At 39.4% G+C, this 26,937-nt stretch overlaps 1 protein-coding gene across 1 annotated transcript in view; it reads right to left on the bottom strand.

Moving 5' to 3' along the window:
• Window positions 1–1,031: 1,031 nt before the first annotated feature.
• Window positions 1,032–26,937, bottom strand: part of LOC139731932 (inverted formin-2-like) — a 111,169-nt gene continuing 85,263 nt past the window's right edge. The window contains exons 7-18 of the mRNA XM_071642807.1: window positions 14,815–14,968; window positions 13,275–14,187; window positions 12,901–13,052; window positions 12,167–12,334; window positions 11,310–11,395; window positions 10,608–10,708; window positions 9,894–9,964; window positions 8,898–9,076; window positions 8,082–8,202; window positions 7,063–7,227; window positions 5,491–5,706; window positions 1,032–4,519 (exon numbers count right to left, since the gene is read on the bottom strand). Coding sequence (XP_071498908.1) covers window positions 2,306–4,519; window positions 5,491–5,706; window positions 7,063–7,227; window positions 8,082–8,202; window positions 8,898–9,076; window positions 9,894–9,964; window positions 10,608–10,708; window positions 11,310–11,395; window positions 12,167–12,334; window positions 12,901–13,052; window positions 13,275–14,187; window positions 14,815–14,968 — 4,540 coding nt within the window. The 3' untranslated portion in view covers window positions 1,032–2,305. The remainder of the gene's footprint in view (window positions 4,520–5,490; window positions 5,707–7,062; window positions 7,228–8,081; window positions 8,203–8,897; window positions 9,077–9,893; window positions 9,965–10,607; window positions 10,709–11,309; window positions 11,396–12,166; window positions 12,335–12,900; window positions 13,053–13,274; window positions 14,188–14,814; window positions 14,969–26,937) is intronic.

Raw genomic sequence — 26,937 nt, forward strand, 5'->3', positions numbered from 1 at the left:
TAAATAAAGAGCAGGGCAACTGCAAAATCACAATTGTATTGGAATAAGTAAATCTGAATCGTTTGTGTGTTTACTTCATTCTCATACACTTTGGATGGTTATATTGCTTCCGATCATGTAAAAGAACTTGCAATATTTCATAAAGGAGCAATATTATGATAAGACCCCTCATTCATACCTACATGAAATGAATTTATGCAAATCCAGCTTGAATGTTTTTACAATGATTTAGCTCTCAATGTGAAAAAAACATACACTGCCAACCACAAAATACCATGTGTACCTTCACTCATGGTTTACTACTTGTACCTGTCTCCATATCTTTGGGTGCGTTCGAGTGCTCTCCTAAAGCGAACTGTACCGTACCGTATCCGCGACAGAGGAGCGCTCGAACGCTCCTAAAGTGTACTGTACCGTACTATACCGAGCCAAAAGTGGACCACTTCCCGATGTGCTCCAAAAGCGTACCAAAAGTTCATTGTACAAAGCATGCGCGTATTATGCGCATACGTCACAATGCAAAGACATCATTCTCTTTGTTCGGGACAGCTGTAGTAAGTAGTTCAAGCGCCAGTCAAATGACATTCTTGCTACAAACATGCGTGACCTTTTCTAAAAATAACTCATGAGGTACACTTTCTCAACAGAGCGCTCGAACGCTCCAAAACTGGCACGGTTCGGTACGGTACGCTTTGGTTCAGTTCGCTTTGGTGCGCTTTAGAGCGCTCGAACACACCCATAGACAATATCTCAGCAAAAGCAACCTTTAATTTTGTTTCAGCTCATTCTTTGGTTCATTACTTTTTGCCCAAAGTCAAATTCTATTACAGACTATCATACAAACTCATGGGTCACATGCAATGTAAATAATATACGTCTCTGCTGATATAACTTATTTTTGACTAACATAAATATATACAGAACAGTATCTCATGAAAGCATTGAAAATATGAATATCATTGAAAGCAACATAAAACTAATCTATTCATATACCCCATTGAGACAGAAAACAGAAGCCGGTGACCATCTTCAACAGAATTTCAATCCTGCATAATATTTACGACAATTAATACATAAGATGTAATGCTGACAAAATATTCTCAAACCAAAAAGTGATGCTCAGTCACAAATAATACAGGGGGATAGGAACAAGCATGGTATAAGCTGTAGCTGATTCTTTAATGGTAGGCTTATGCATAAGAAATGTATTAAACTTATATGGAGCATAGATGCCTCCAGCAAACATGACGAAGCAACCTTGATATACACGTAGTTGTATTACCAGCAAAGCTTTCAAATTAAAATTTGCTTGCATACTTTTGATCAATCCACAAGGAATTGCCAATCATTTAGACATGACAAGTGGAGAAAGCAAGCATTAAATGCATACCTCAAAGCTCACATGACATCTTCATCATAAAGTTTTCCTTTATGGATATATACCTGAATGTTCATATCCCTCAGTAGTCAGCACCCAAACACTTTCCATCTGTTTTGCTAAGACTGTGATGAACTTCAAAACTACCTGTTTTTTTCCAAACCTGTTCCTGAGCACTGTTTAATGAAAGTTGTCAGCCTTGACAAGTTGTCATTCTCTGACAATTTCAGTAAAAAATCTTGGTTTTGATTGGTTATAAGCTCTGACAGTGACTGTTACTATGGTAATTGTCAGAGAATGACAAGATAACAACTTTCATGAACGGTGTCCTGCACCACCCGCTAAGAGACAAGGAATACATAAATTCTTGTGACAACTTGATGTTATAAGCTAAGATCAAGTTTGTGTAATCTCTTTGTGACATCGCCCTTGAACTTTTGACTTGAACTTTGTCATTTAATTACAAGGTTTGTAAAGTTTCATTTGAAAATGTATGGTAATATAATTCCAGACTTTGGTACATATCTCAACCAAAAGGTATAATTCTGACTTGAACTTTGTCATTTAATTAGAATGTTTGCAAAGTTTCATTTGAAAATATATGGTAACATAATTCCAGACTTTGGTACATATCTCAACCAAAAGGTATAATTCTGACTTGAACTTTGTCATTTCATTAGAAGGTTTGTAAAGTGTCATTTGAAAATATATGGTAATATATTTCCAGACTTTGGTACATATCTCAACCGAAAGGTATAGTTTTTTAAAAACTAAAGTGCTACAGGGGGTGGAGAAGTATATTGTATAACTCAAAACAAGTGAAGTCGTGCCTCTTTGTGAAATGGAGGTGGACAAAGAAAACAAGCAAAAAAAAAAATGCAAGACATCTTTCGAGCAATTATCAACATACAGATGTAGAAAAATGCTTTAAGTACTCTTTGCCTTTGATCTGTTTCTGTTCTTAAGGCTCAATCTGAGTTTGCCCATTCTTTGATGTTTCTTCTCTTCCTCTGACTTGGTGCTATCCTGCCCAAGAGCATCAGTCTTTGACTTTACCTCTATATCATATTTTCCTTTGCCCTTCTTGCCACGTGACAAGAAGGAGCTGAAAAACCCACCTCTCCTCTTCTTGTTCCCAGCATGTTTCTGCTGCTCACTGTCCATGCTGGCCTCGGAGGTTGTGATAAGGTCTGGCTGTGTGGCACTGATGCCAGACGACACTGAACCAGTTATGGATGACCCGCTGGGCCCCTCCCGGTTCTCTTTCCTCCGCTTATTCTGGCGCTTGAAAACAGAAGCGTACAGTCTTGCACTCCTTGAAGGTTTTGAGACCATAGGCCTAACTTCATCTGACTGCTCTCTATCATATTGTTCTTCTTGTGGCTGCTGTAATGGCTCATTTGCATAGATGAGTTGCTTCGGTTGGTCGGGTGAAATATTTGGTACTTTTCTCAAAGGCGAACCTTTGGCTTGAGGTGATTTTGTTGATTGAATGTTGGATGCATCAGGACTCGGTTTCTCTTGAAGACTTGCTGACTTGGGATCACTGCTGCCTTTGTCATCTGATTCTACGGCAATGTGTGGCAGACAAACAGAGGCTTGCACTTTGGAAGATCCTGGGGAGACCACTTCCCCATTATGTGACTCATTTCCGTTGACACGAGAGGGTTCATCACTTTCCCTGCCATTATCTAATTGTGAAGGCACTTGACTTGCGTTTTCCAGAGGTCCGTTGGTCCCACTATCCTCTTCATCACGGTCTGGAGAAAATACAGAATCTGACAGAATCGTCTCCTGAGGAATATCCAAGAGGTTCGCCTCTTCCTCTGTGAGGCTGATGCTACTGTGACGCGAGTGGTTGTTATTGGTATTGTCAGATTCAAAGCTGATGTTGATCATGTCCTCCATCTCCTCAATCATCATCTCCAGGTCAGTGGCAGTCTCGCGTTCATCATCTGCGTCCTGCCCCTTGCTGCTCTTGCTTTCTGTCCCTTTGGATGGAGAGGACTGTGCAGATTTCTCACCGTCACTGCCCATGCTTCCATTTGTTTGCCCTTCTGGACTTGTCACTGCTCCTCCTTCAGCAGATTTTGGTGCTGATGGGACACCAATCTTTTGAATTGTTGGTGCTGGCTGATCACTTGGTGTTTGACCATTCACGTTAACAGAGAGTGTTGCATCACCATTAGGAAGGGCTTGACCATTTTCAAGTTTTGTATCGGAATCGGTTTGGCCATTCTCCCAACCTGGCGGTGAAAACTCAATGTGATCAGCTCCATCTTCTTCCACATAAGATCTACGCTTCATGTCTTTGATGTCCTTGTCGACTTGCAGGCACAGGGCATCGATTTCATTCAAAACATCAATATCTTGCTCAGCCTCATTACTAACGCTCTCTCCTCCATTCTTTGAGGTATCCTCCTGCAGAACAACAGCTGGAGTCGATACCGAGCTCTCATCAGGCGAGAGAGAAGCAACGTCACTCGAAGTTCTGTCCTCACCACGAACCTCATCCTGTCCCCCACTCATTGATGCGGTCAGTGATCCAGCTCTGATGCCATCTGGTTTCACGTTTTGTTGCTCATTAATTACCATGGCCTCTACTGCCATTTGCTTCCCCTCATTCTTGTCGGTGTGAGGAGCTCCATTTGATAAAGTTTGTTCAGGTTCCGTAACAGAAGAACCTGTCAAGTCCAGTTGCATACCGGGATTTCCTTCGACGGTATTTTTCATGTCATCCCCTTCACTTCCCTTACCCACTACAGGAGCATGTTCAATCTTTTTGCTTTCATCAGACTTTGTCACATTCTTCTTGTTTTGCTCCTCCTCAGATAAGAAAACTGCATCGTCGGCAGGTGGCTCTTTCTTCGTTTTCTTTTCCGCAACACCATGTTGCTCTCCCTCCTCACTGATTGGCATCACCTGAGTCCTGGCGCTTCCGCTGGTGCTGGTGTCACTCTCCTTCTCAGGGTCCTCCATGACGCTCTTCTTTTCTCTCCTGGAGGTGCTGGAAACCGAGCCCACCGATGTCATGGAGGTGTTCGACTTCATCCGCAGTGATCGCCTCTTGCTCTTCAGAGGGCTGGGATCTTGACTTGCATCATCTGCTGAAGACATCCTGGTTTTCTTCAGGACAAAGCCCTGGGAAGATGAAAAATTGAAATGTTTGCAAAATCAGACTATGCACAAATCTACCATGAGTACATGGTCATTCAACAGAGTTATATGAAGTTTATTGATCTTGACCACTGAGAAAGAATCAATCTGAAACCCTCTCTGCTCAAATGATAATTGTATTATATTCTCCAATCATTTTCTATCCACTGCACGAAATAACATTTTCACTGGATTTCCAGAGTGGTAATTATCAGTTTTTTTCTCCACGGGCATACAAACAACCTAAAAGTCATGGGCCAACAAAGGATACCCCATCCCAATTTCTAAACATGACATACCATGAAAGGCTTCCAGAACTAGGTGGCACGACTTCAGGTATGACATATGCTAAAATTTTCTGGATCAGACAATAACAAACTGCAGGAGTAATTTAGGAAGGTCTATGATTATCAAGGACACTTATCAAAAACATGGATTAGTACATTTATGCTGCCCTCTCTTTATCCTTGTTCTCTAGGTGAAGTGCTCAATGATCTTAACCCATTGAGGACGAGCCCCGAGTATACTCGGGCAGGTCTATATGGGAAATGTGTGCTATAGCAAAATTAACCCGTCCTCAACGGGTCAATATGCTTAAAAAGAAAGAAGGAAAGGGTAAGTACACTAATCAAAGTTACTGTTGTACAAAGCCATTTCTCTTCAAATAGCAAGGGAAAATGTTCTAGTTTTGACAAATTTTTACAAAAGTAACGACTGTAGACATCCATATTTTCGCGTGATTAATTCTTTGAGCTGAGTGGCTCAAAAACATAGGGCCTTTTCGAATTTGCACTGCAAATTGAAAAGGTATTTTCGCAGGTTTTAGAATTCGTGCTAGCCAAAAGTAGCAAGAAAAAAATGAATGCACTGTGAAATTTGTGCATATTTACAGTACTTGGAAGAGCAAGGGGCAGTACTAATAGAGCCAAAAGAAGGTTGTTGTTATTGTCACTAACCTTCCTTATATCACTGAGAAGCCTGTCTATGATGCAACCATCCTCCTCCTCTGGTTCTACATGCTTGAGACCTCCTTTTCCAGGAGCCCCTCCTCCATCTGCCTCGCCCTTCTGTCCTCTCGCTGCTGCCTTGGCGGCCTTCTTCCTCTCCATCTCCTCTCGCTGCTTCTTCCTCTGCTCGGCCTTCTTCTCTTGGAGTTTCCTCTTCTCATTGTCCTGCAGGGCAACGACAGAAAAAAAAAAGACTTCAAGTCTCTTTGCATTCATATTCCAGTATCCTCTTTGTGGGAGAGGGGAAGGAGAAACTAACCTTGCCATATAAGTTCTCATCTAACACACATGTATGTTCAATCCATCACCACAAAAGTATGTTAAAGTGGACAAATATCACCTTCCTGATTTTGGGATCATTTGATTCTTCATACTCTTTACAAATGACATAAAATATGTCCAAATTAACCCTCCATCCCCCCCCCCCCCAAAAAAAAAATAAATAAATAAATACATACACAGAAATAGTCACAAAGTGGTCACCAAATAAACAGTTTTGAGAGTGCTTGCTCTTGGAACTACAGTGTGCAAGAGATTAAGGCATAATTGGTGGCTAACCATCAGTATACTGAAAGTACTTATCAGTGTCATCTTTAAGCTCTATGCAAATTGCATTACTTTGGAATCTACTCAGATGAACAACTGAAGGCTTAATAATCTCTTCCATGCATCCATATACATCTAACTACATAACATTTTATTTTAAATGCATATTATCACCACTACTCTGGCTATGTCTACTACAAGCATATCCCGCCAGTATCCCTGACATCTGTACTACAATTTGTTTTCTTGGTAGCTCCTTCAGGTCATCTAACCATTCCTTACATTATAGAATAAACACACTATTGCTTTTGAAATTAACACTCTTTCTTGCACCTTTGAAATCACTACAAGCTGTGATCTAGCCTTAACTCTTTATGTGCCATGTTCGCACGTCCCACTCAGTCGACGTCATGCCAACTTCGCATATTCTGCTAAAACGCACAAACCCGCCCAAACCAATCGAAAAATTGCCGAATGCCGCAGTACAAAGAAAGCGTTTTTCCCTTTTTTGTTCCTCTCACATATAGCTTGCATTTTATGTCCTGAATGACTAACAAGAGGTGTTCCCTACTGGATTTGCAAGTAAATTCTACGTTTCTGGCACTGTTTTGTGTGCAAAAGTAATGCCTCTACAATAATATGGCTACTGGTCATTTGAAAGAAAAATGATTGCAGATTTGTCATACAATTTACATCAAGGCAAAGTTTGGCATTTTCTCAACAACTTTGCTCATTACATTTCCAGGGTAATAAAAATCTACTTTAACTTACAGAGATTTGAAAAACGGATTGTTTCTCCAAAGCATGGCTACATTATTTGGTGTCTCAGAATAATGTGGCACACAGGGGATTTACACCATGGCACATAAAGAGTTAATAATAATTTTATTTGGTCTGCCTGTTCCCATGACAATCTCATCACCATTAACTACATCTCTGTCCCCCCCCCCCCCCCCCCCTTATTTGATATCTCACCTCCTTGCACTGCTTGATGCGGTTGGCAAAAGTCTCAAATATCTGCAGGAATTCCTGGAGCTTGAAAGTCTTCTGGTCCTCACAGAAGTAGGTGGCAAGTTCATTGGACAGCTGTTCAATCTTGGCCAGACCATCCTTGAGATCCTGGACCTCCATTTCTGCATCCTACAAAAGCAAATAATCCAAAAAATCAAAATACACATAATAATGGGATATGAGTGCAGTAATTTTGACAAGATAACTGAATTTGATACAATTGTATGACCTACCAAAGAACTTAGAGAAGACGGGGAAAAAAGCAGAAATGGTTCAAATGCTGACAGTACAGGTGGTGGAGGAAGAGTGAGTAGAGATTTGGTCAATCTTTATCTCAATCAGAGCAGATTTGTTCTTTCATAGCGATCACCAAAAACTGAAAAAAAAACCTTCTATGGCAGAGACCACATACTAGCTACTATCACAAAGATATTATTATCAAATAACTGCTGACTACATTACTTGATTGTGCTTCTAAAATCATAAATGAGATACTTTGTGAAATTAGATTAGACAAGAACAGCATTGAATATATAACTCAGGTGCTTTGAATATACTCTTATTGGCATTAATATACAAATATTGCTTTACAGTCAGTTCTGGTATAAGCAATACCATCAACAATGGCCTTCAAAGATGCTATTCAAAGTGAATTCAAGAGGAGTGTGCACTCTTTAGAGACACATGCTATCATGGCTACAAGAAGTCAATTATCAAATCAATCTTAATGGCATAAGGGTGAAAAGGACACAAACAAAAACATTGCTGGAAAGAGATATGACCATTGACACAACATGATTGGCTCACGCATAACAAAATGAATTCACCTGATTCTAGTGTAGTCACAACCTTCTCTCCTCCCCCCCCCCCAAAAAAAAAAAAAAAAAAGAAAAACAAACACACACAAGTGAACCATAAACAGGAGTCAGAAGGGGGATGATGTCATTAAATATTCTGGCTCATACTCAAAGCACCATGAGTACCTTTAAGAATTTCCCAAGCTGCTCCTTGATGTCATCTGTGGCCTTTTCCACCTGTTTGGTCAATTTTGCCAAACTCCTGTCCAGTAGATTGACCTCGGATGTCAGGTGGTCAAGAGACAGTCTATGTTTGGGGGACAGGGAGGGTGCAGGAAGGAAATTAAAGTATATCTAAGGGACAAAGCATGAATCTCAGTGGAAAGTCTCTGAGGGGATGCAACACAACCCATATCATATAAATGAGCTTCATGAAACGATGAAGCAGATCCTAACCATATGATTGGATAAGAGTGTACACATGAACAGGCATTCATTTTACCTAACACATATCTCGCTTGCGACCAGTTGTCAGAAAAGTATGATGTTCAGTCATTAGCACTTTCACAGTTTCGTTTATTCACAGAAAATGCTACCACAGAATTTTATCGAATGACCTGGTTCTGCTTCAACATTTTATAAAACAAATGATACACATCATTTTGTTCAGGCATGAGTACATCATACCCGTACTCAGTAATTTCATAAATAAAGTTTCATTAAAACATGATGCTATGCCTGTCTGGATGGAACAAAATATTTAACAATTAGCCAAAAATACATGAGAGATTTATGAAATAATTGCAATCAGCACATAATCCTCACTATTTTTCCTACAATCATCGTTGATAACCTTTTGTTTTTCCTCTCATTGTCGCTGTTATCATCTCCTTTGCAATCATCATTGCAATATACCTACCAAGGGTATATGAAAGTCATCATTGTTACTGATATCATCAATGATTAATAACTACAACTCCAAGATTACAATGGGCAACTTACTTGCACGCTTGGCCGAGGTTCTTCATCTCGTTCGGGAAGGTGAGAAGTTTTGGGTCCTTATCCTCGGCCACCTCCACCAGGTAGTGCATGAGTGTCATCCGGGGCTTGTTGGCCCTGGTGTCCTGCAGCTTGAGGAGGGATGAGATCTTGAAGGCCACTGCATTCCCTGCATAGCCTCCCTGTAGAAATGAGCAGAACAAACAAATTTGAATTCTTACCATTACTGACTATTCAATCAGCAAGGGGTGTAGAATTACATCACTATCCCCTCTTGGCAACCAGCCTAAACCTCCTGACAGAAATTGTCTGAAGGTGCCATACAAAATTCAGCCTGCATTGGTCAAACTTCTTGTTTACCAGCTGGTTTTTAATAGCAATAATTAGATTAAACAATTTTGTGACTTTTCTGTTTTCTGTTTCTTCTATATGCACCATTACAGAGTGAAAGGATTGTGTTGTGATACTGAATGCCATATTGTTACATGATATTAATGTTTTGGATGTTAACAATGTGAATGCTGGCTTCTAAAATTAACATTAAAAGAGTATACATTGCATGCCCTAGAGTGTAGATACAATACTTATCTCTATCTACTGTATAGTCATTCTATACACCAATGCCTGCAACTGACATGTGTCCAAGAATACAAAAAAAGTTCTTTGTACTACTGAAAAGGGGATTACAATTATAGGAAAATGCACGTTCACATTTGTAAGCTACCTACAAAAAAAAACAAAAAAACTAAACACTACATGCAGTTCTTTTATTTCTACAGCAGATCTTTGGACTGTGGACCTTTCAGCATATCTTTAACCCGTTGAGGACGGTTTGATTTTGCTAAAACACACATTTCCCATAGTCACCTGCCCAAGTATACTCGGGACTCGTACTCAACGGGTTAACGACTGAATGAATATCTACAAACTTTGTAAAACCCTAAAAGCTGCGGATAGTTCAGAATATATTCCCTGTGCGACCCAGACACAATTACTTACAGCATTCATGTAGTTGCCAGTCACCAAAATGAGCGCCAGAAATTCCTCCAACATCGCACTGTTCAAAATGTCTGTGAAACAAAATATTTAAATAGGATGTGAAAGTGACAGATATACATAATTCATTACTTTGAAAATTTGCTCACCACATCAAAAAAAAAAAAAGGAAAACCTACAATGTCAATCCTCAACCCTAATAAAGCTGAATGGAAGCCAGTTGGCATGCACATTACACTACACTAATGAAAGTTTCAAGGTGAAAATAAATGGAAGGAAAACAATAATGCCAATGTTGCACTCTTAATATGAAAATGAGACTGAAGAGATTTTATGGTGAAGAGATTTTATGGTGAACAATACAAAGTACTGTATATGCCATATGTGCGTCTAAGTTTTCACGAATCAGGAATCACGACGATTTCGCGAGTGGTTAGATCGCGATTGTGGAGCACAATCCAAAACGGAGAAATGTATACGTGTACATCACATTCATATCATGTTCAGAGTCAGTATGTTTGCATGTCTTTAAATTCGCGAACAGCACTGTACTCGTGAAAATTAAAACCTCCCAAAATATTCAGCACATACAGTGCATAATATCTTCAGCAACTTTTCTTTAAAGACGTATGATGGATCAGAGGTTGATACTACAAAAAAAAAAAAAGCACAGATGTGATAATATATTCACTGGACCGACGGAGAATCATTTATTACCTTTGCATGCTTGGGCAGTCACTGTGATGGCAGGCTTGAGGTACGCCACTGACACGGAGTGCTCCTCCTTCATCATCATGCCATCAATCCGTAGGGTGTAGCTGGAGATTGACAGACACCAGCAGAAATCATCATAAACATTATCACACATCAACAAAACTTTGATGGAAAGCAACAACGCACTTCCTTTGCACCCCGATCCAATACCAGGTACTGTACTCCATTTTGGACGTGGGTTTTGTTTGAAGAATTGTAATGTTTGGAGTAATCACAAAGAAATAAATGTACATTGCCCAACAGATCAAACTGGCAACAATGTGTTTTTGCTCTCTAGCTTGAAGCTGATGCGTGTGCACATCAAGACTTCATGTCTGTATGACCATGCACCTTGCTTTTAATAATTCCCTGGGATACTTTTAAGCTTTCAGCTGGGTCTCTCCCAACCTGATGACCACAGTGAAATCCGTACAACCAGTGAAGGATTGAGAAGGAGTAGCATTGTAGCAGTACCACATATAAAAGCCATTGTGGCACATAAATGATTTGGAAGGAGATGTTCATTCCCTTGCACAATGCCAGCCAGTTTCAGCAATGCACCTGTGAGGATCAGTAAATAGAATACAAATGAAATACAAATAAAATAACTCCCCCCCCCTCCAATATCTGGGTCCCGATCTCTCGCAGTTCAAAAAGTGTACTCACTCTTTAAGCTTGGACAGTTCAAGATAGAACTTCTCTGCTGCTCCAAGTCTGGTCTTGTCTCCTTCAAAGTTGTTGAGCATATCCAGCTAGAAAGAAATGGTCAGGATTTGTTAGGTAGAGCAGTTATGTGAATAAATCTAACAAGGTATCTATTTTGTGAGGAATATATGTGGTTGCAACTATTGCACTTACCTGAAAATAACAAAGCTGCATTCACGACTTGAGTTCTTGATGTGGTAATTGCACTAATTTCAAGTGACAAGTACTTATAGCTGAATAAGTTGGACTTCTTACACCCAAAGGGGGTGGGGAGGGATACGTTGGATATCACCTTGCTATAGAGAAGAGGAAGGCATGTAACTGAAAAGTTTCATCACAAAAATGGCTCAGCACCACTTTTAAACATTTTTGGAGTAAGCTCATCATCAGAGCAAAAGCAAACATTTCCAGTGATAACTCACTTGTAACATAACACAGAATATTCTTGAAGCTATGGTTAAAAACATCTGGTATTTTCTTATTGTTTTCTCTGTTTATTAGAAGCTTTAATGGCAAATATCTCAAATAAACAGGGATGGAGTTTCAGTGTAGCTCATTTTGCAATAAAACATTTATTGCTGATCTCAATCAAGCATTTCCTGCTGAATGCTGTGTCTTTAATTCTTTCCAGTATAACGAACATGAAAAGGAAATGACATTAAAAAAAAGAATACATATCTTCTTGTATTTCCCTTGTCTCACCATCAGAAGAAACAATCTAAACAAACAACCACAACATTATATAAACCACCTAGCACAAGAACAACAAACAATTAAAGGATAAGGGCAGGGGGTTGCAGAACTAGGACACTGCGTACCTCATCTTTTTCCGGGAGGAGCTTGGTGAGGCCTCGGAGCCGCTCCACTCCTCCAAAGCCCTCCACATTACTCTCCTCTATCATCTTGATGATGGCCTCATTGGGCATCCTAAACTGCTTCAGGAAGATGTTGACGTTAAGACTCCTCTTGCCATCAAGGAGATTGATCTGACAGAAAAAAAAAAAAAAATTGGATGATGGTCACTTTAAGTTCATTCACAATTAATCTGGACCTCATTTTGTTGAGATTTGCTAGAATGGGTCAGGCATTCATTACGTGACAAGACTAAAACTAAAAGAGTACTGACCTATGGTGTAAAGACATACTGCAACATTTGAAAAGTGAAAGAAAATAAGCTTCATTGTCATTCCTGTCCTAAAAACTGGGAGTGAAAGGGGGGGGGGGTGCTAACAAAGTACAGCAAAATCATCTATTAATATGATGAAAAGTATTATGGTTGCTTCTTCAAAATGATCAAAATGCCGAGAAAAAGAAATTGCCTGCAACATACAGGCTCATCTGGCAATGTACAAAACTACCATCATCACGAATACGGAAATGCATTCCTTAGTAGTATTTACCACATCATATCCTTCAAAAAGTGGGAAATCTTAGACTTCTTTACAAAAATATAATAAAGGAGACTCTTCAGAGATTTACACTTTTGTTACTGTTTAAATGATAAAGGAGGCTTGTACCCACTACATGATACAGTATCTTTTTGTTGTCTCACCTCTGCAGACTCTTTCTTTTTCTTCTTTTTCTCACTATCCACCTCATCCTTGGGCTTCTTCTCCTGTTGGCAGAACAGACTTTCCAGATTCTCAAACTCGGGAACAATGGAAGGCGTGCCAAGCTCACTGATCTGACGCCAAATATTCTTACCTGGAGGAAAAATACACACACACATGAAAAAAATGAATTGATATAAGAATTACATTCTTTGAATTTTCCATATAATTATACTAATAGTATTAAGGAAAGCAGGATTTGTAACTGCTTGTCATTCTTTCTTCAATGCCTGAGCTCAATGAAGGCAGAATTCTCCATGTTGTTTCTCTCCTGTGACAAAAACTGTAAAAGCAGTATCAGAGCAATCAATCTCACCATTGTTTGTGTTGATGTTTGGTTGAGACATGACTCTGTTGGGAGGGATCTTGGACCAGTTGACCGTTCTCATCTTCTTCTTTGGCTTTGGTGGTGCTGAGACTGCGTTCGCCACACCCACAACACTGAATACTGACATTCCTGGTGGCGCTGGTGGACGCGGGACACCCATCCCTCCTAGTGGTGGTGGGGGCGGAACGCCGCCTGGAAGAGGAGGTGGGGGAGGCGCACCCCCTCCTGGGAATGGGGGTGGAGGTGGTGGGGGCACACCGCCTCCCATTCCTGGAAGTGGTGGAGGAGGAGGCACAAACCCACCCATCCCTGGAAGCGGTGGTGGAGGGGGAGCTCCTGGCAAACCGGGTGGTGGAGGGGGTGGTGGCACACCCATGCCACCCGGCAATGGCGGGGGTGGTGGTGGAGGTGGCATTCCAGCCCCAGGAGGTAGAGGTGGAGGCAGAGGGGGTCCTGGTATCAATGCAACACTGCCAAAATCTCCTCCCAAAGGTGGAGGGGGAGGAGGTGGAGGAGGTGGAGGGGCAGCTGCAACACTAGGAGCAGCACTTTCCTGCATCCTCTCTGTCTTTGCTACCACCACACCCTCCACTTTAGTTCTTGGGTCTACCACCTCTATCTCATCTGTCTGCACCTCCCTGTCCACCTTGTCAACACTCGGGACAGCCTTAGGTACTTGGTCAGTCAGAGGATCCAGTCCTCTCCTCAACAACTGGATGATGTCCTTCAGGCCCTTGTTCAGCAGATTATGGATGTGGTCAGCATTGTCAAGCGCTGTGGCCTGGTTAACCAGCCTGTCGGCCAGCTCCCAGAGCTCATCTGAAACCTGGTCTTCCGGATCCAGCTGGAGCAAGGCGTGGAGGATGGACAGCAGGGAGGCAGCCTGGGGACTGCTTCCAACCTGGAGGCAAAATGGAAGATACAATGCCAGTAGGAAATAGAGGTCGACTGCACAGACAGTAATGGTCAGTTGTTTTTCCTATTCTATTTTTTTTTTGACCCATTGAGGAGGGGCTGAGTTTGCTACAACATGCATTTCCCATAGACACATGCCCTAGCATACTAGGGACTTGCCCTCAATGGGTAAAAGATAAACTCTATACGTACCATTATTATAACAATTTACAATGTAATACATGCCTGTAAGCTACTGGTTTGAAAGAAGAGCTACTGTGTAACTTGGGGTAAAAAATGAAAAGTTACAATACAATGCTGAAGACAAAGTCTACATTTATATGTGTATCTGTAGTAATGGGTCAAAATCCTCTAATCTTTTCATTTCATTTCATTTCATTTCATTTCATTTCATTTCATTTCATTTCATTTCATTTATTTCCAAATTCTAATTTAAAAGCAAAGAAAAAGCTGAGAATAATAAAATCACATCAGATTACAATACACATGTACAAGAAAAAAATGCAGCACATTATGAGAGAGAATGATGAAAAGGTAAAAGAAGAAAAAAATATATAACATGTTTTGTTTTGTTTTTTAATCTAGGGGAAAATCAAGGCAAAACATTGTTTACCTTCTTGAATATTGCATGGAAGCATTCAACTGGGCTGTTCAGATCTACACCATCATCAGGGTAATAGGTCATGAGCTCCTCATCATCCACCAGCTTCTGCTCATCAAAGACATCCAGCTGAATGGCCAGATCACTGTCCTCTGTCTCATCTTGCCTGTAGAGGGCGACAGAGAACATTTTCACCACTTAAAAACATTTCTCAAAATGTTGCTGTGATAAATCGATATGATGACAATTGTGATGCTCAAAGCTCTTTTAAAATAACTGTACGAAACATTGTCTCTTTTTAATATATGTTATGTCTGATACATATTCTCACACAAAATGATGAAAATCTTGAAATCAGGCATCAAATGGAATGATAAGCTTTCATCTAATCTACCACAAAAGTACAAAACTTTATCTGCCAAAAGCAGAAGCAAAACAAAAACAATACAGGCAGAAGCAATACATCAAAACACTATCGGAACTCACTCACTCTCTTTCTTTCTCTCTCTTCCTTTCCGCTCTGTATTAGAGCTAAAAAAAAATGGGAGAGCTTTCATTTTTTTTTCTGAATGCTATGATAGCTTTGCCAGGCAAGAAGCGAGCATATGCGAATGGAATCTAAGGGAGCAGGGTGCAGATGATGTGTGGTCACAATATGAACTTTTGAGATGAGGGGTAGACTGAAATACACAAGCTAATATTGGAAATTCTGAAATGAATATTATGTGTGTACATACATACTATGTCCTTGTCTTGCATGAAGATGTGAAGATGGAATGATACATTGTATTACCTTGTCATGTACTACACATGTACATGTATGTTGGGGGGGGGGGGGGAGGGTAATCAGATGCGAGCTGTTCAGGCTGTATTGATTTACTTTTATTGCCATCAGAGTTTTGGTCTAGTTTTATTTTGTATAGGTAAAGGGCAAACTTCCAACAAACTGCATGAAAGACTCACAGAGCAGGATCTGTGGCACCCTTTCAAAAAGCTGTCAGCCCTGACAAGCTCTCAGTCTCTGACAATTACCATGAGTAACAATCATTGACCAGGGCTTCTAGTCCAATCAAAACCAAGGATTTTTATGAAATTGTCAGGGTTGACAACTTTCATGTAACAGTGCCTGGATCTGTTATACATGTATACATGGGCAAAGACCAAATTCAAAATCATGAAGATCTAATCTGTATCCCCCCCCCCCCAAAAAAAAAAAATAAATAATAATAATAATAATAAAAATAAATAAAAAATAAATAAATAAATAAAAAAAATAAACAAAAATAAACAAATAAACAAAAATCAATAAAAAATAAAAAATCAAAGCATTAGCAGAATAAGAAAAAAAAAACCACTCACGACATGATGCATTGCAGTTACATAATTTTTATGTAGAAATCTTGCCCCCATTACATAAAACAAGAATGTTAACATTACTAATAATATATTGGCAATTCTGCAATCAATGGTAACTACCATCCTGTTACCCTACACTCCCACTTCTCAATCAGTGGCCGGGTCGCAAAGCTCTCTCACGTGGGCTGCGATGTCATCCAAAAAATGAATAAAAGATATTGTATTCTATTTTACTGGGCATCAAAAATAAAACAAACATATAAGAGCCTAAGTGGGCCTCAGGCTAAAAAAGGATGAGAGGTATTGCCCTATACCATAGCCAATCCAAGCCAAGATGTCTCTGATGGTTACCACTAATTGCAGAGTTAACATTAATCGTAAGGTTACTATTAAAGTTTAACACAATGGGGCCTTAAAGTGGATAGTAATGACACATTTGGAGCCAGAGGGGAAAGAAATGTCGTTCCCTAGACGAGGCTCTTGGGAAGTAACCAGGGTTCATCAGCACTGGAGAGTAGGCTGCACAAGGTTGAACCATATCCCTGGTAATGTCATCATGGCTCATTCATGATCAACTATGCATTCCTGAATGTGCATCCAACAATATAAGGACTAGTCTACATATCCAGACCTTTCATAGCATAAACATAAGGGCTTGCATCTCTGTACAGCTTTATTGTGTAAATGAAGCCAATTACCTTGTTTTCAGAGCATATAAAAATTGTCAAGTTCAATTTAGGCCTGTTTGTTTTACATACCACCACCCCCCACCCCCCCCCCCCCCTCCAAAAAAAAAAAGAAAAAAAGAAAAGAAAAGAGCAAATTTATGTTGTGTCATTATATAATGAACAAAATGAATCCATTATCTGCCATAGACCATACACTGCATTGGATACAATTTAAATTACTCAGGTAGATTTGGATTGACAATTTGACCTGCTAGAGGAAGATATTACATTTTCATAACTCTTTCATTCCAAGGAAGAAACAAATATGCCCCCAAGAAAATAAGATAAAGACAACATCACATTTAGTAGCAAAAAGGCAGACTTGCAAGGATAATCTGCACACTCCTACCTCCTCACTGGGCATGCTATGTAGACAATCACATACTCTTCGGGGGTACAAATATGAAAGTCCAGGTCCCTTTAATTGTCTAAACCATGATTTTTCTTCCTTTTTTTCAATGGAATATCAAATTATTTATTACTATTTGTGCATGAAAGGGTTGTATAGAAAAATATTTACAATGACTGCATGTATGACTTGAATTTACATGATGGGTATAGGAACATTTCTTATTTCATACTACAGAGGAAATGGGAGTGAGCTTGTACTGTATGTGACATCATAGAATGTCAACGATTGAATAATCACAACTTAAAAAATCATAACTTTGTCAGTTTTCATAAGAGTTTGCTCAAACTTTCACTGTCCCTTTCCTCTAATTTTCATGCATCTATTCAGACAAACTATTTTGTCAGGGTGGACGTCCCATTTTAATGTGCTTCATTTGAGAACCAGTAGCATATCAAATATGCTGCTATGTTTTCTTTTCAACTTCCATTTGCCCACATGTCCTGTAACTCAACTGTCAATATGGAGGAATTATGTCATATGCCTAATCTCCATGGAATTACAACAGCTTTAATGTAGGAATGTCAAATCCCTGCACCTGAACAGGTTTGTCAAACTCACATTACAGCCAGAGCTGGAAAGCTGGAGCATAAAAAGTGCTTGGAGATATGTGTCTTATAGGTTGACAGAAAACTGGCACACTTTAAATACAGGAACATGTGTAAGAATTATGACCGAAATAGCAAATTTCTCACAGCATTTCATCAACAAGCAAGGTGCAAACTATCATTTAAAGCAACAACAAATATTTAACAACAAAATAATGTACCCAACTTGATTATTAGATTAGTAGTTGTCTATATCATACCATTACGAAAGGTTTCTTTTCCTTTCTTTTTGACAAAGAGGACCTACATGTTCCACAGTCATACAATATATGCAGGCTGACTACAATAACCATACACACTATATAAATATCATCAAGTAGTGATTCTGATGTTTGCTATCTTTGGAAAAAAAAGATTATCAATCCTACGTACTGGTCCAAGAAACAAATGCTGCCATCTGATATCTCAGCTTGACAATGAACAGAAATTGGTGGAATGTTACAAAATGATTGAAGGAACTGTAACAACAGAAAATATGAAATAAACTAAAAACTTACCATACATTTTTCAATGCCTCTGTTGTCATGGTAATCCACAATGAAATTCTCTTTGCAAAGCTCTCTCAAAACAAACTGGTAGACCTACCCACAGCAGACCAGTCCCACAATAAATCCTCTGCTGAATTGACAGATGTCACAATTAAGGACTTCCCCTAAATCTTAGGCCTATAGTCCAGTCCACTGACCCATCCATCCAAAAATGTGGGGAGAAAATGTGTTTGCGTCATTTGCGGGTTGGTTTCGTGGGCAGTTGTTTGAAATCCCTGCTCTATTTGCGTCAACTTGGATATAATCCAGTTTTGTCTGTCTGTTCGGAGAATCCTGAGTCATTTGACTACAGAAACACAACAGTTGAGGAGAAAAATTTCCTTAAATCATTATTAAAAACCTGTTCCTTTCGGGAAACCGGTATACCATACTTCCAAGGTGTAGACAAGAGCATCTATTCTCCATATAATTATTGTGAATTACGCAAGACAGGTGTCAACTGCAAATTTAACAATATGCAAAAATATCAACTTTGATGAATGTGACAGGCATACATACTTTTCCTGGTTCATTACTGTAATCCCTGATCATGAAGTTACCCTCTCACAAAAATTGTCAAGAGGTCCAAATTTGTGAAAAATTAGACTTGCTAAATACAATATGACATAATCATATACAGCATGTACTATAGTACAAGTATGCTATTCTTTTCTTCTTCTTCTTCTTCTTCTTTTTTTTTTGGTAGTCCTTGACTAAAGTCAGGCACATTATGAGTAAATTAAGTGAATCCAATTTTTCTTGAAACTGATTATTAAAGAGATAAGCACATTAGCATTGCCGTATGGAGTTGGCACACACTTATCCCAATGCAGCAAGTGCCAGTACTTTTCCCCCTAATAAAGTGCCACCTAATTGGACTGCACTTCTGAATTGGATCCCTGCCTGGTGATTGTTAGCTTTTCCCCATCCCCTGAGGGCAGTATTTATAGAATATGAAGTGTGTTGTTGCTGTAGGGACCGATATTGACTTTAGGTGTGGCGAGGATGCAAGCATTTTGAGAACTAGCTAATTGGTTTTGTGTGCATTATCGTTCTTCAGGTCCTGATATCAAAAGAATACCAAGTACGTACCACTAAACGGGTCGCTTTAGTTATGGCCAAAATACCACACTTTAAAGGGTTGTGCTTAACTGATTGAGTTTGATGTTTGTCGTACAACATTTTATAGAATATATCCTTCTCTCTTTGTGCTTCATATAATATTGCTCCTTCCCCAGACAGAAACGAATGAGAATGCATACGCCGATATTTTACTACTCTACAGCTTTTTTCCAAAAGAGCATGACCGAGGGCTTGCCACCGCAGCCTTAAAGGACAAGTCCACCTTCATATACATAAGGATTGAGAGAATGCAGCAATATCAGTAAAACACATCAGTGAAAGTTTGAGGAAAATTGGACAATCCGTTCAAAAGTTATGAATATTTTAAGTATCTGCGCAGTCACTGCTGGAAGAGAAGACTACTACAGTGTATGATGTCACATGCGCACAACTATATAAGGAAAATAAAAAGAGAATTTCACAAGACTTTACTTTTTGAATAAAGTGTACATTTCTTCAACTTGCTACTGACATATGCTAGGGGTAATATTATTCCCCCAGCCTTCTGAAAGAGAGAAGTCGAGTGTTCTTTTGTTATATGAGAAAAATGGAAATATGTTGAATTTTCTTTATTCTTTCTTTATTTTGTTGTACTCATGTGACATCACAAGCTATACAGTAGTAGTCTTTTCATCCAGCCGTGACTGAGCAGAAACTTCAAAAATTCATAACTTTTTAACGGATTGTCCGATTTTGCTCAAACTCTCACTGATGTGTTCTACTAATATTGCTGCATTCACTCAACCCACATGTCTATGAAGGTGAACTTGTCCTTTAATAATACATCACAGACGAGTAGATGACTGGAAGCAAATGATTGAAATAAAATCAGGCATGAGCACAGGGGATAAATATAGTGCCATTCTCATATAGAAATTTGGGTCGCAATCAGGGTAGCTCATTTTGATTCAGCATTCTCACTGTAAAAAAAAAAAAAAAAAAGGAGTACCGGTAATGTTTTGGGTCACCAATATTGCAAAGAGTTGACCCACACATGTTATGAATGGTATGCTAGTCTATGTACATCTCAAGGCCAATTCAATATACTGTGGTGCACCACAGCATGGTAAAAATAGCAAGGGCCGACACGCATGGTGCCTTGTGGAATGTACAATCTCAAAATTTTTGGTTAATTGTCACTATTCTCACTGCACAACTCATGTCTTTTTACAAAAAATCACACAAACTTAAGTGCACTTTGGATCGCGACCCAAATCTAACAACAAATGCATTATTTCTGTTCTCACTGTAAAAATTTCATAATCTGGTTGGCGATCAGGATCATGACCTGAAATTATTTTTAGTATAATGACAACTTTGGCAATAATCACACAAATAAAGAGGAGGGATGCATGCTTGAAACATTAATTGTCACTACATGCTGGCTTACACAGTATATGTATGGGGATGGATCGCGAACACAACAAAACAAGAAAGAGCATGCTAAGCAGATATACATAGCATCAAATAGTATGCTGCCTGGGCTTTTCAGTGCAAGCAAATTATTGCAAATCAGTGCAAAGCATGAGATATCAAATGCTTAATCCATACAAAAAACAACCCTATGATACACACACACATGCACACACAAGTCACAAGGAGGGAAAATATATCTTTTACCCATATACTTTCAGCAACAGGAATATACTGAAGAAACATGCTCAGCACCCAGTAGCTTTGCACTCAATCATTTATCTATATTTTTTCTAATTAGCATTATGACTTATGATGCCAACCATCACAAAAGACGGCAAGCTTTAATAGAACCATATGTCTACAAGTCAGAAGTTCACTATTACCATATCCCTGTTAAAGCTCAGATGCTGAAGTGCAATTAAATACAGGTGTCCACACAAAAATCATTTGCAAGAACAGAAAACAATATTGTGTGTATTCTCTTGACAAATCTTGACAGTTTTAGTAATCCTTTTGAAACCAAGGAAAATTCAGAAAACAGTCAGAAATTCACCTTGCCCATATAAATTCAACAGTTGCTTATGTATAATCCAGAACAGGGGTTCACACAAAATAATTTGCAAGAAGAGAGAAAAAAAGCCAGGTGTATTCCCTTGACAAACCTTAACAGTCTTTATAAGCCATTTGAAACCAGGTAAAATTCAGAGAATGAAAGGAACAATTCCAGCCACCACAAATTGTTGAAAGGAAATGTGAAAATGGTAATAGAGCAGTTAAATAAGCCGCAAAATTTCGACAAAAAAAAAATCATGGGAAGCATCAGTAATTTTCGGTGCAAGATATGATCGATTGATGCATGATATTCTAAAATGCAGGACAAATATTTGCTCTTACAGCCACATAGCCAGACCTACTGCATAGCAACAGGCCAAAAAGAGATGATCTACATGCCTAGCAAGCACTTTTATATTCATGGAATACATTTGAGCACTTGCAGTAAAATGAAATGAAAGTAAACAGAACAAAGTAAGAGTAAACCAAATGAGGGTCAGAACTATGGTAAGCTTAGATTATTTTGTGGTAGAAAATCACAATTAGGCCTATGTTCATCCTGATTTCATGATCAGAGCATGAGAAGGAAATTGTTGCTTATGACTCACAACTACCTATTATATAAAAAGCCATCCACATACTGCAAGTTATTCAAAAATTTCAGGTACGGTAAACAAGTACATAATTATGAATTTATCTTTGATTATAACTATATGCAACCATCATGATCACTGTCACCACTGTAAGAGCAGAAATATTTGCATGAACATTCTATTTTGTTTGTGTGTATTCCGCCAGGTTTAAAGGGTGTGTACAGTTCTGATTGAGGTGAAGATTTAGCTTTTAACATTTTGCGAGATATTCAGAAACCACTCTGTGAGATGTCAAAGAGCATGCAATTCTAAGGAGTATCAAAAGTTTATTTGATGAAAATCAGTTTTGAAATGGCTGAATGGCTGAATGTGCTGAGATTTCCGTACAGTGAAAATCTCCACTTTTACAATATCATAAAAGGCCGTCATACGAACAAACAAAAGGCTTAGTTGGGTAAGTATTTGTTTTTCAGCTCTGCCGTTTATACCCTGATACTGTGGAATATCAATCAAGACAGGACAAAATTGTCTCTCATAAACTATCATGTGCATCAATTATGAAATCCTGAGCTGCTTTTGCGCACGATGATGAAAGTATGCATCTCATTATGGTACAACAGTTCTGATAAAGCAATGACCAATAGAAAGGGACTGCAAAGTAGCAAGTGAATAGTTTATGACTAATAAATCCAACATGCTGTTTTAAGCTGAAAAAAAAAAAGTATTCTACTGCAGACAAAGGCAATTTTAAATTAATAGCACTAGACCTGAACCATCTATTTCAATGAAATTAAAATCAGCGATGAAAGCAACAAATTTTGAAGGAAAGGTATGGTTGAGCAATCACATATTGTAAGCTAAGAGGAACTTTGGTGTACTGTAAAACCGGAAACATTTGCAACATGAAACTTTTGCAAATTGCCACTGCCATTCAATGTATTGCGTAGAAAAAAAAAACAAACTTTTGTATGCATTTGACTTTTCATGAATCACAGCTCCTCAAAATATTTGTGAACATTTAATGCATTAGAAAATTTCTGGTTTTACTGTATGCACTGTGAAATACAAATAGATGAGCTCTAAGGCATACTATTTCAATCATCTACATAGGTGGCGGATCCAGAGGGGGGCGCAACCTGCGCATGCCCCCCATTTATTTTTCGCTAAAAACAAAAGAAATAAAAAGAAAAATAATGAAATGAAACCCCGAAGTGGCACCAGAAATATTAGTCACATCTCCCCCCCCCCCCCCTTACAGAATTCCTGGATCCGCCCCTGTACATATATCATCTATTCATCCATTTTCTGATCCATCTGTTCATTCTCTTCTTATTTTTTTTCAGCTCTGTTCTGTCTTTTTGTGAAATGTTCCAACAAAGATTAAATGATAACAATGTAAAAGGGGAAAATAAATAGCATATAGAAAGCATTACATATCCAAGCTTGAGATTTTTCACATCCTCTCGAATTTAAAATTGTCTTGACTGGACAAGTCTTCTTGTTTCTATCCCCCCCCCCCCCCACTTTAATTGTATAATATGTCATTACTTTGTATCACATTGTGTGCCATCACAATCTGTGCATTTGTACATTTGGATAACTTCATTCAATAATGGGCTCCGTACTTGAAAAATGGTAAACATAGTAGCCCCTATAAGTGCAAGGTATTGTTAGCATCATATACTTGATATGACAGAGAATAAAGAGATTCCTTTCTTCTTGTAAAGTAACTCTGGCAAAAGTGATACCTTTGTCACAAATGAAAGCGATACGTACCATGACCCACACTGCAAAGACCAACTAAGCTAAATGGATTAACCTTTGCTATAGATCTGCATATATTATGTGGGACTGGAAGCAGTCTGCACCATAACTGGGTGAATGTTCTCACTAGCGGTACAATAGTCAAGTTTTTGGCAGAATCGGCTAAATGTTAATAAATGGCAAAGCAAATTACAGCTACAAGGTCATATAGGGGCATTGGAAGCTAGAAAATGAGAGCGTATATTTGGAAAGCCAGAAAATACAAAATAACCAAAACAACACAAAAGATAAAAAGAATGCAAAGGGAGGATGGTCCTTCTGCTATTACAGCGATTCTGAAAAAGCTGGGACTAGATCTGGGCATGTGTGCATTCATTTGCAAGTGCAGTACAAGAGATCATCCAAGTGCAGCAAAAGAGGTTTACTACCACAGTGCCTGCATCAGCTAATGAAGCAAGCAGATGAGCAGGAGTTGAGTTACACATCGCTGTGGGGCTGCCACAAAACAAGACAAAACATGAAAACACACACATACACTCACAAAGCTGTGCTTGCATTGCAAAATGGATGGACAGCAAAATGGGGGGATGTCAAAGTCTACTGTAAGAATCTGAAGTTAGCTTTCAAACTGCGGGTAGATGTTAGCTGGGGTTCAAACTGAAGAGAAATGATAGTTCAATGGGAGGAAGCTCAAGACTGCAAAAATTTGTGAGTTTTTTTTTTAATAGTGTGCCATGGATTATTGATCACACAATCCTACTTATTAGAGATGTTTCCCTTTTGGAATTAAAAACCAACATGACAAAACTAATTGTTAGTTATTCACCCCCAAAATTATTGGGGGGGGGGAGGGTATGAACATCTATCTAATCTGGATGATCTAGTTTAAGTCTAAAATATTTTTCTTACGTAAAATCAGGGGGTGCGACGTTTTGTTGGATTTGTGATGCACGTTTACATATATGGGCAAGGAGTGCCACATCCTAGTACAGTCTGACAGAAATATAATAGCCTTTTCTCTTTTTTTTTGTTTCCTTTTGTCAGTAACCTATTTTTAACTCTTATGAATTCTGAATCTTAATCTTTGCTATGCTTGTCTTTCTTATGAAAAAATGAAAATAAACAACAGCGTATAATCAGTCCAGCAAGATCACTTCTGATATGAAAACAAAATATGCAGTATCAGTTTAACTCTTTACTAGTGATTTTAGCTTTCCCCTTTTTTTTCAAATAGTTGTTTTAATGGTTGTTTTAATGATGTAATTACCGAAGAATTTCTTGAATGTGATCTCTACGGCAGGAAAAAGGGTAACTACTTGTAAAACATTTGTGCAGTGAGGGAAGTTCTTTTTTTTTTGGGGGGGGGGGGTGGTATGTGGCTAATGACACAGTACACAGTACTTTGTAATCACAGTGCGGTTCGTAATGATAGTATGGACTAAACAAGAGACCCGCGGGTCTAGCGCCCACCTGAGTATCGCAAGTTCACCTTTCACGCAGTCACTAATCTAAATTATTCACAGCTCTACCAAAATTTGACCAGGCATTCTCAAGTAGAAGATGAAAATGTACAATAAGGGCCCAATTTTTTTAAGATTCCTTAATTTGGGGGGATTGGGGCCCCCTGGGGCCCTCTGGGTGGGGCATGGTGCCCATTTTGATAAATTGAGATCCTGACCCCCTAGGGATGCTACCTGCCAAGTTTGACAAAAATCCATCATGAGGTTTTCAGGAAGAAGATGAAAATGTACAATTCAGGCCCCCATTTGGACCCTTCCAACCACCACCCCCCCCCCCCCCCTACCCAAGAGGGGCACCCCTGGATCTCCTATGAACAAACTTGAAACTACAGTCATTAATGTACTCACTCATAGTATTATCTCAGCTCTATATATAACTTCTGATTCTAGAGAAGATTTATAAAGATTCCTTCATTTGGGGGATTTGGGACCCCTGGGGGCCCCCTGGGTGGGGCATGGTGCCCATTTTAACAAATTGAGATCCTAACCCCCTAGGGATGCTACCTGCCAAGTTTGGTGAAAATAGGTCATGGGGTTCTCAAGAAGAAGATAAAAATGTACAATTTAGGCCCCATTAGGACCCCTCCTCACCCCCTCCCCTGGGTCCCAAGGGGGGCACCCCTAATTCTGCCATGAACAAACTTGAAACTACAGTCATTAATGTACTAACTCATAGTATTAACTTAGCTCTATCACTTCTGGTTCTAGAGAAGAAGATTTTCGCAGTTATTCCTTAATTTTGGGGGGTTTGGGCCCCCTGGGGGCCCCCTGGGTGGGGCATGGTGCCCATTTTCACAAATTGATTTCCTAACTCCCTAGGTGTGCTACCTGCCAAGTTTGGTGAAAATGGGTCATGGGGTTCTCAAGAAGACGATGAAAATGTACAATTTAGGCCCCATTAGAACCCTTCCCCACCCCCCTCCCCTGGGTCCCAAGGGGGGCACCCCTGATTCTGCCATGAACAAACTTGAAACTACAGTCATCAATGTACTAACTCATAGTATTAACTTAGCTCTATCACTTCTGGTTCTAGAGAAGAAGATTTTTACAGATTCCTTAATTTTGGGGGGTTTGGGCCCCCCTGGGGGCCCCCTGGGTGGGGCATGGTGCCCATTTTAACAAATTGAGTTCCTAACCCCCTAGGGATGCTACCTGCCAAGTTTGATGAAAATCGGTCTTGGGGTTTTCAAGAAGAAGATGAAAATGTAAAAAGTTTACGCACGACGCACGACGCACGACGGACGACGGACGACGGACGACGCACGACGCACGACGCACGACGCACGACGCACGACGCACGACGCACGACGGACGCCGGACGAAGGGCGATCGCAATAGCTCACTTGAGCCTTTGGCTCAGGTGAGCTAAAAAGGGTTAAAATGCATCATATTGACACTAGGAGGGAACTAAAGCATGATTCAATATTCAAATTAATGAAATTCTTGCATCCAGTTGTTTTTATTGTAACTGATTGGAAAACTGCCCTGCATCTACTTATCTTTGTTTTATGTACAATGTAGGGCAATTTGTCAATCAGTT

Source organism: Diadema antillarum, unplaced genomic scaffold (assembly GCF_040938485.1).
Source record: "Diadema antillarum isolate AM-2024a unplaced genomic scaffold, OU_Dant_1.0 seq00000388_RagTag, whole genome shotgun sequence".
NCBI lineage: Eukaryota > Metazoa > Echinodermata > Echinoidea > Diadematoida > Diadematidae > Diadema > Diadema antillarum.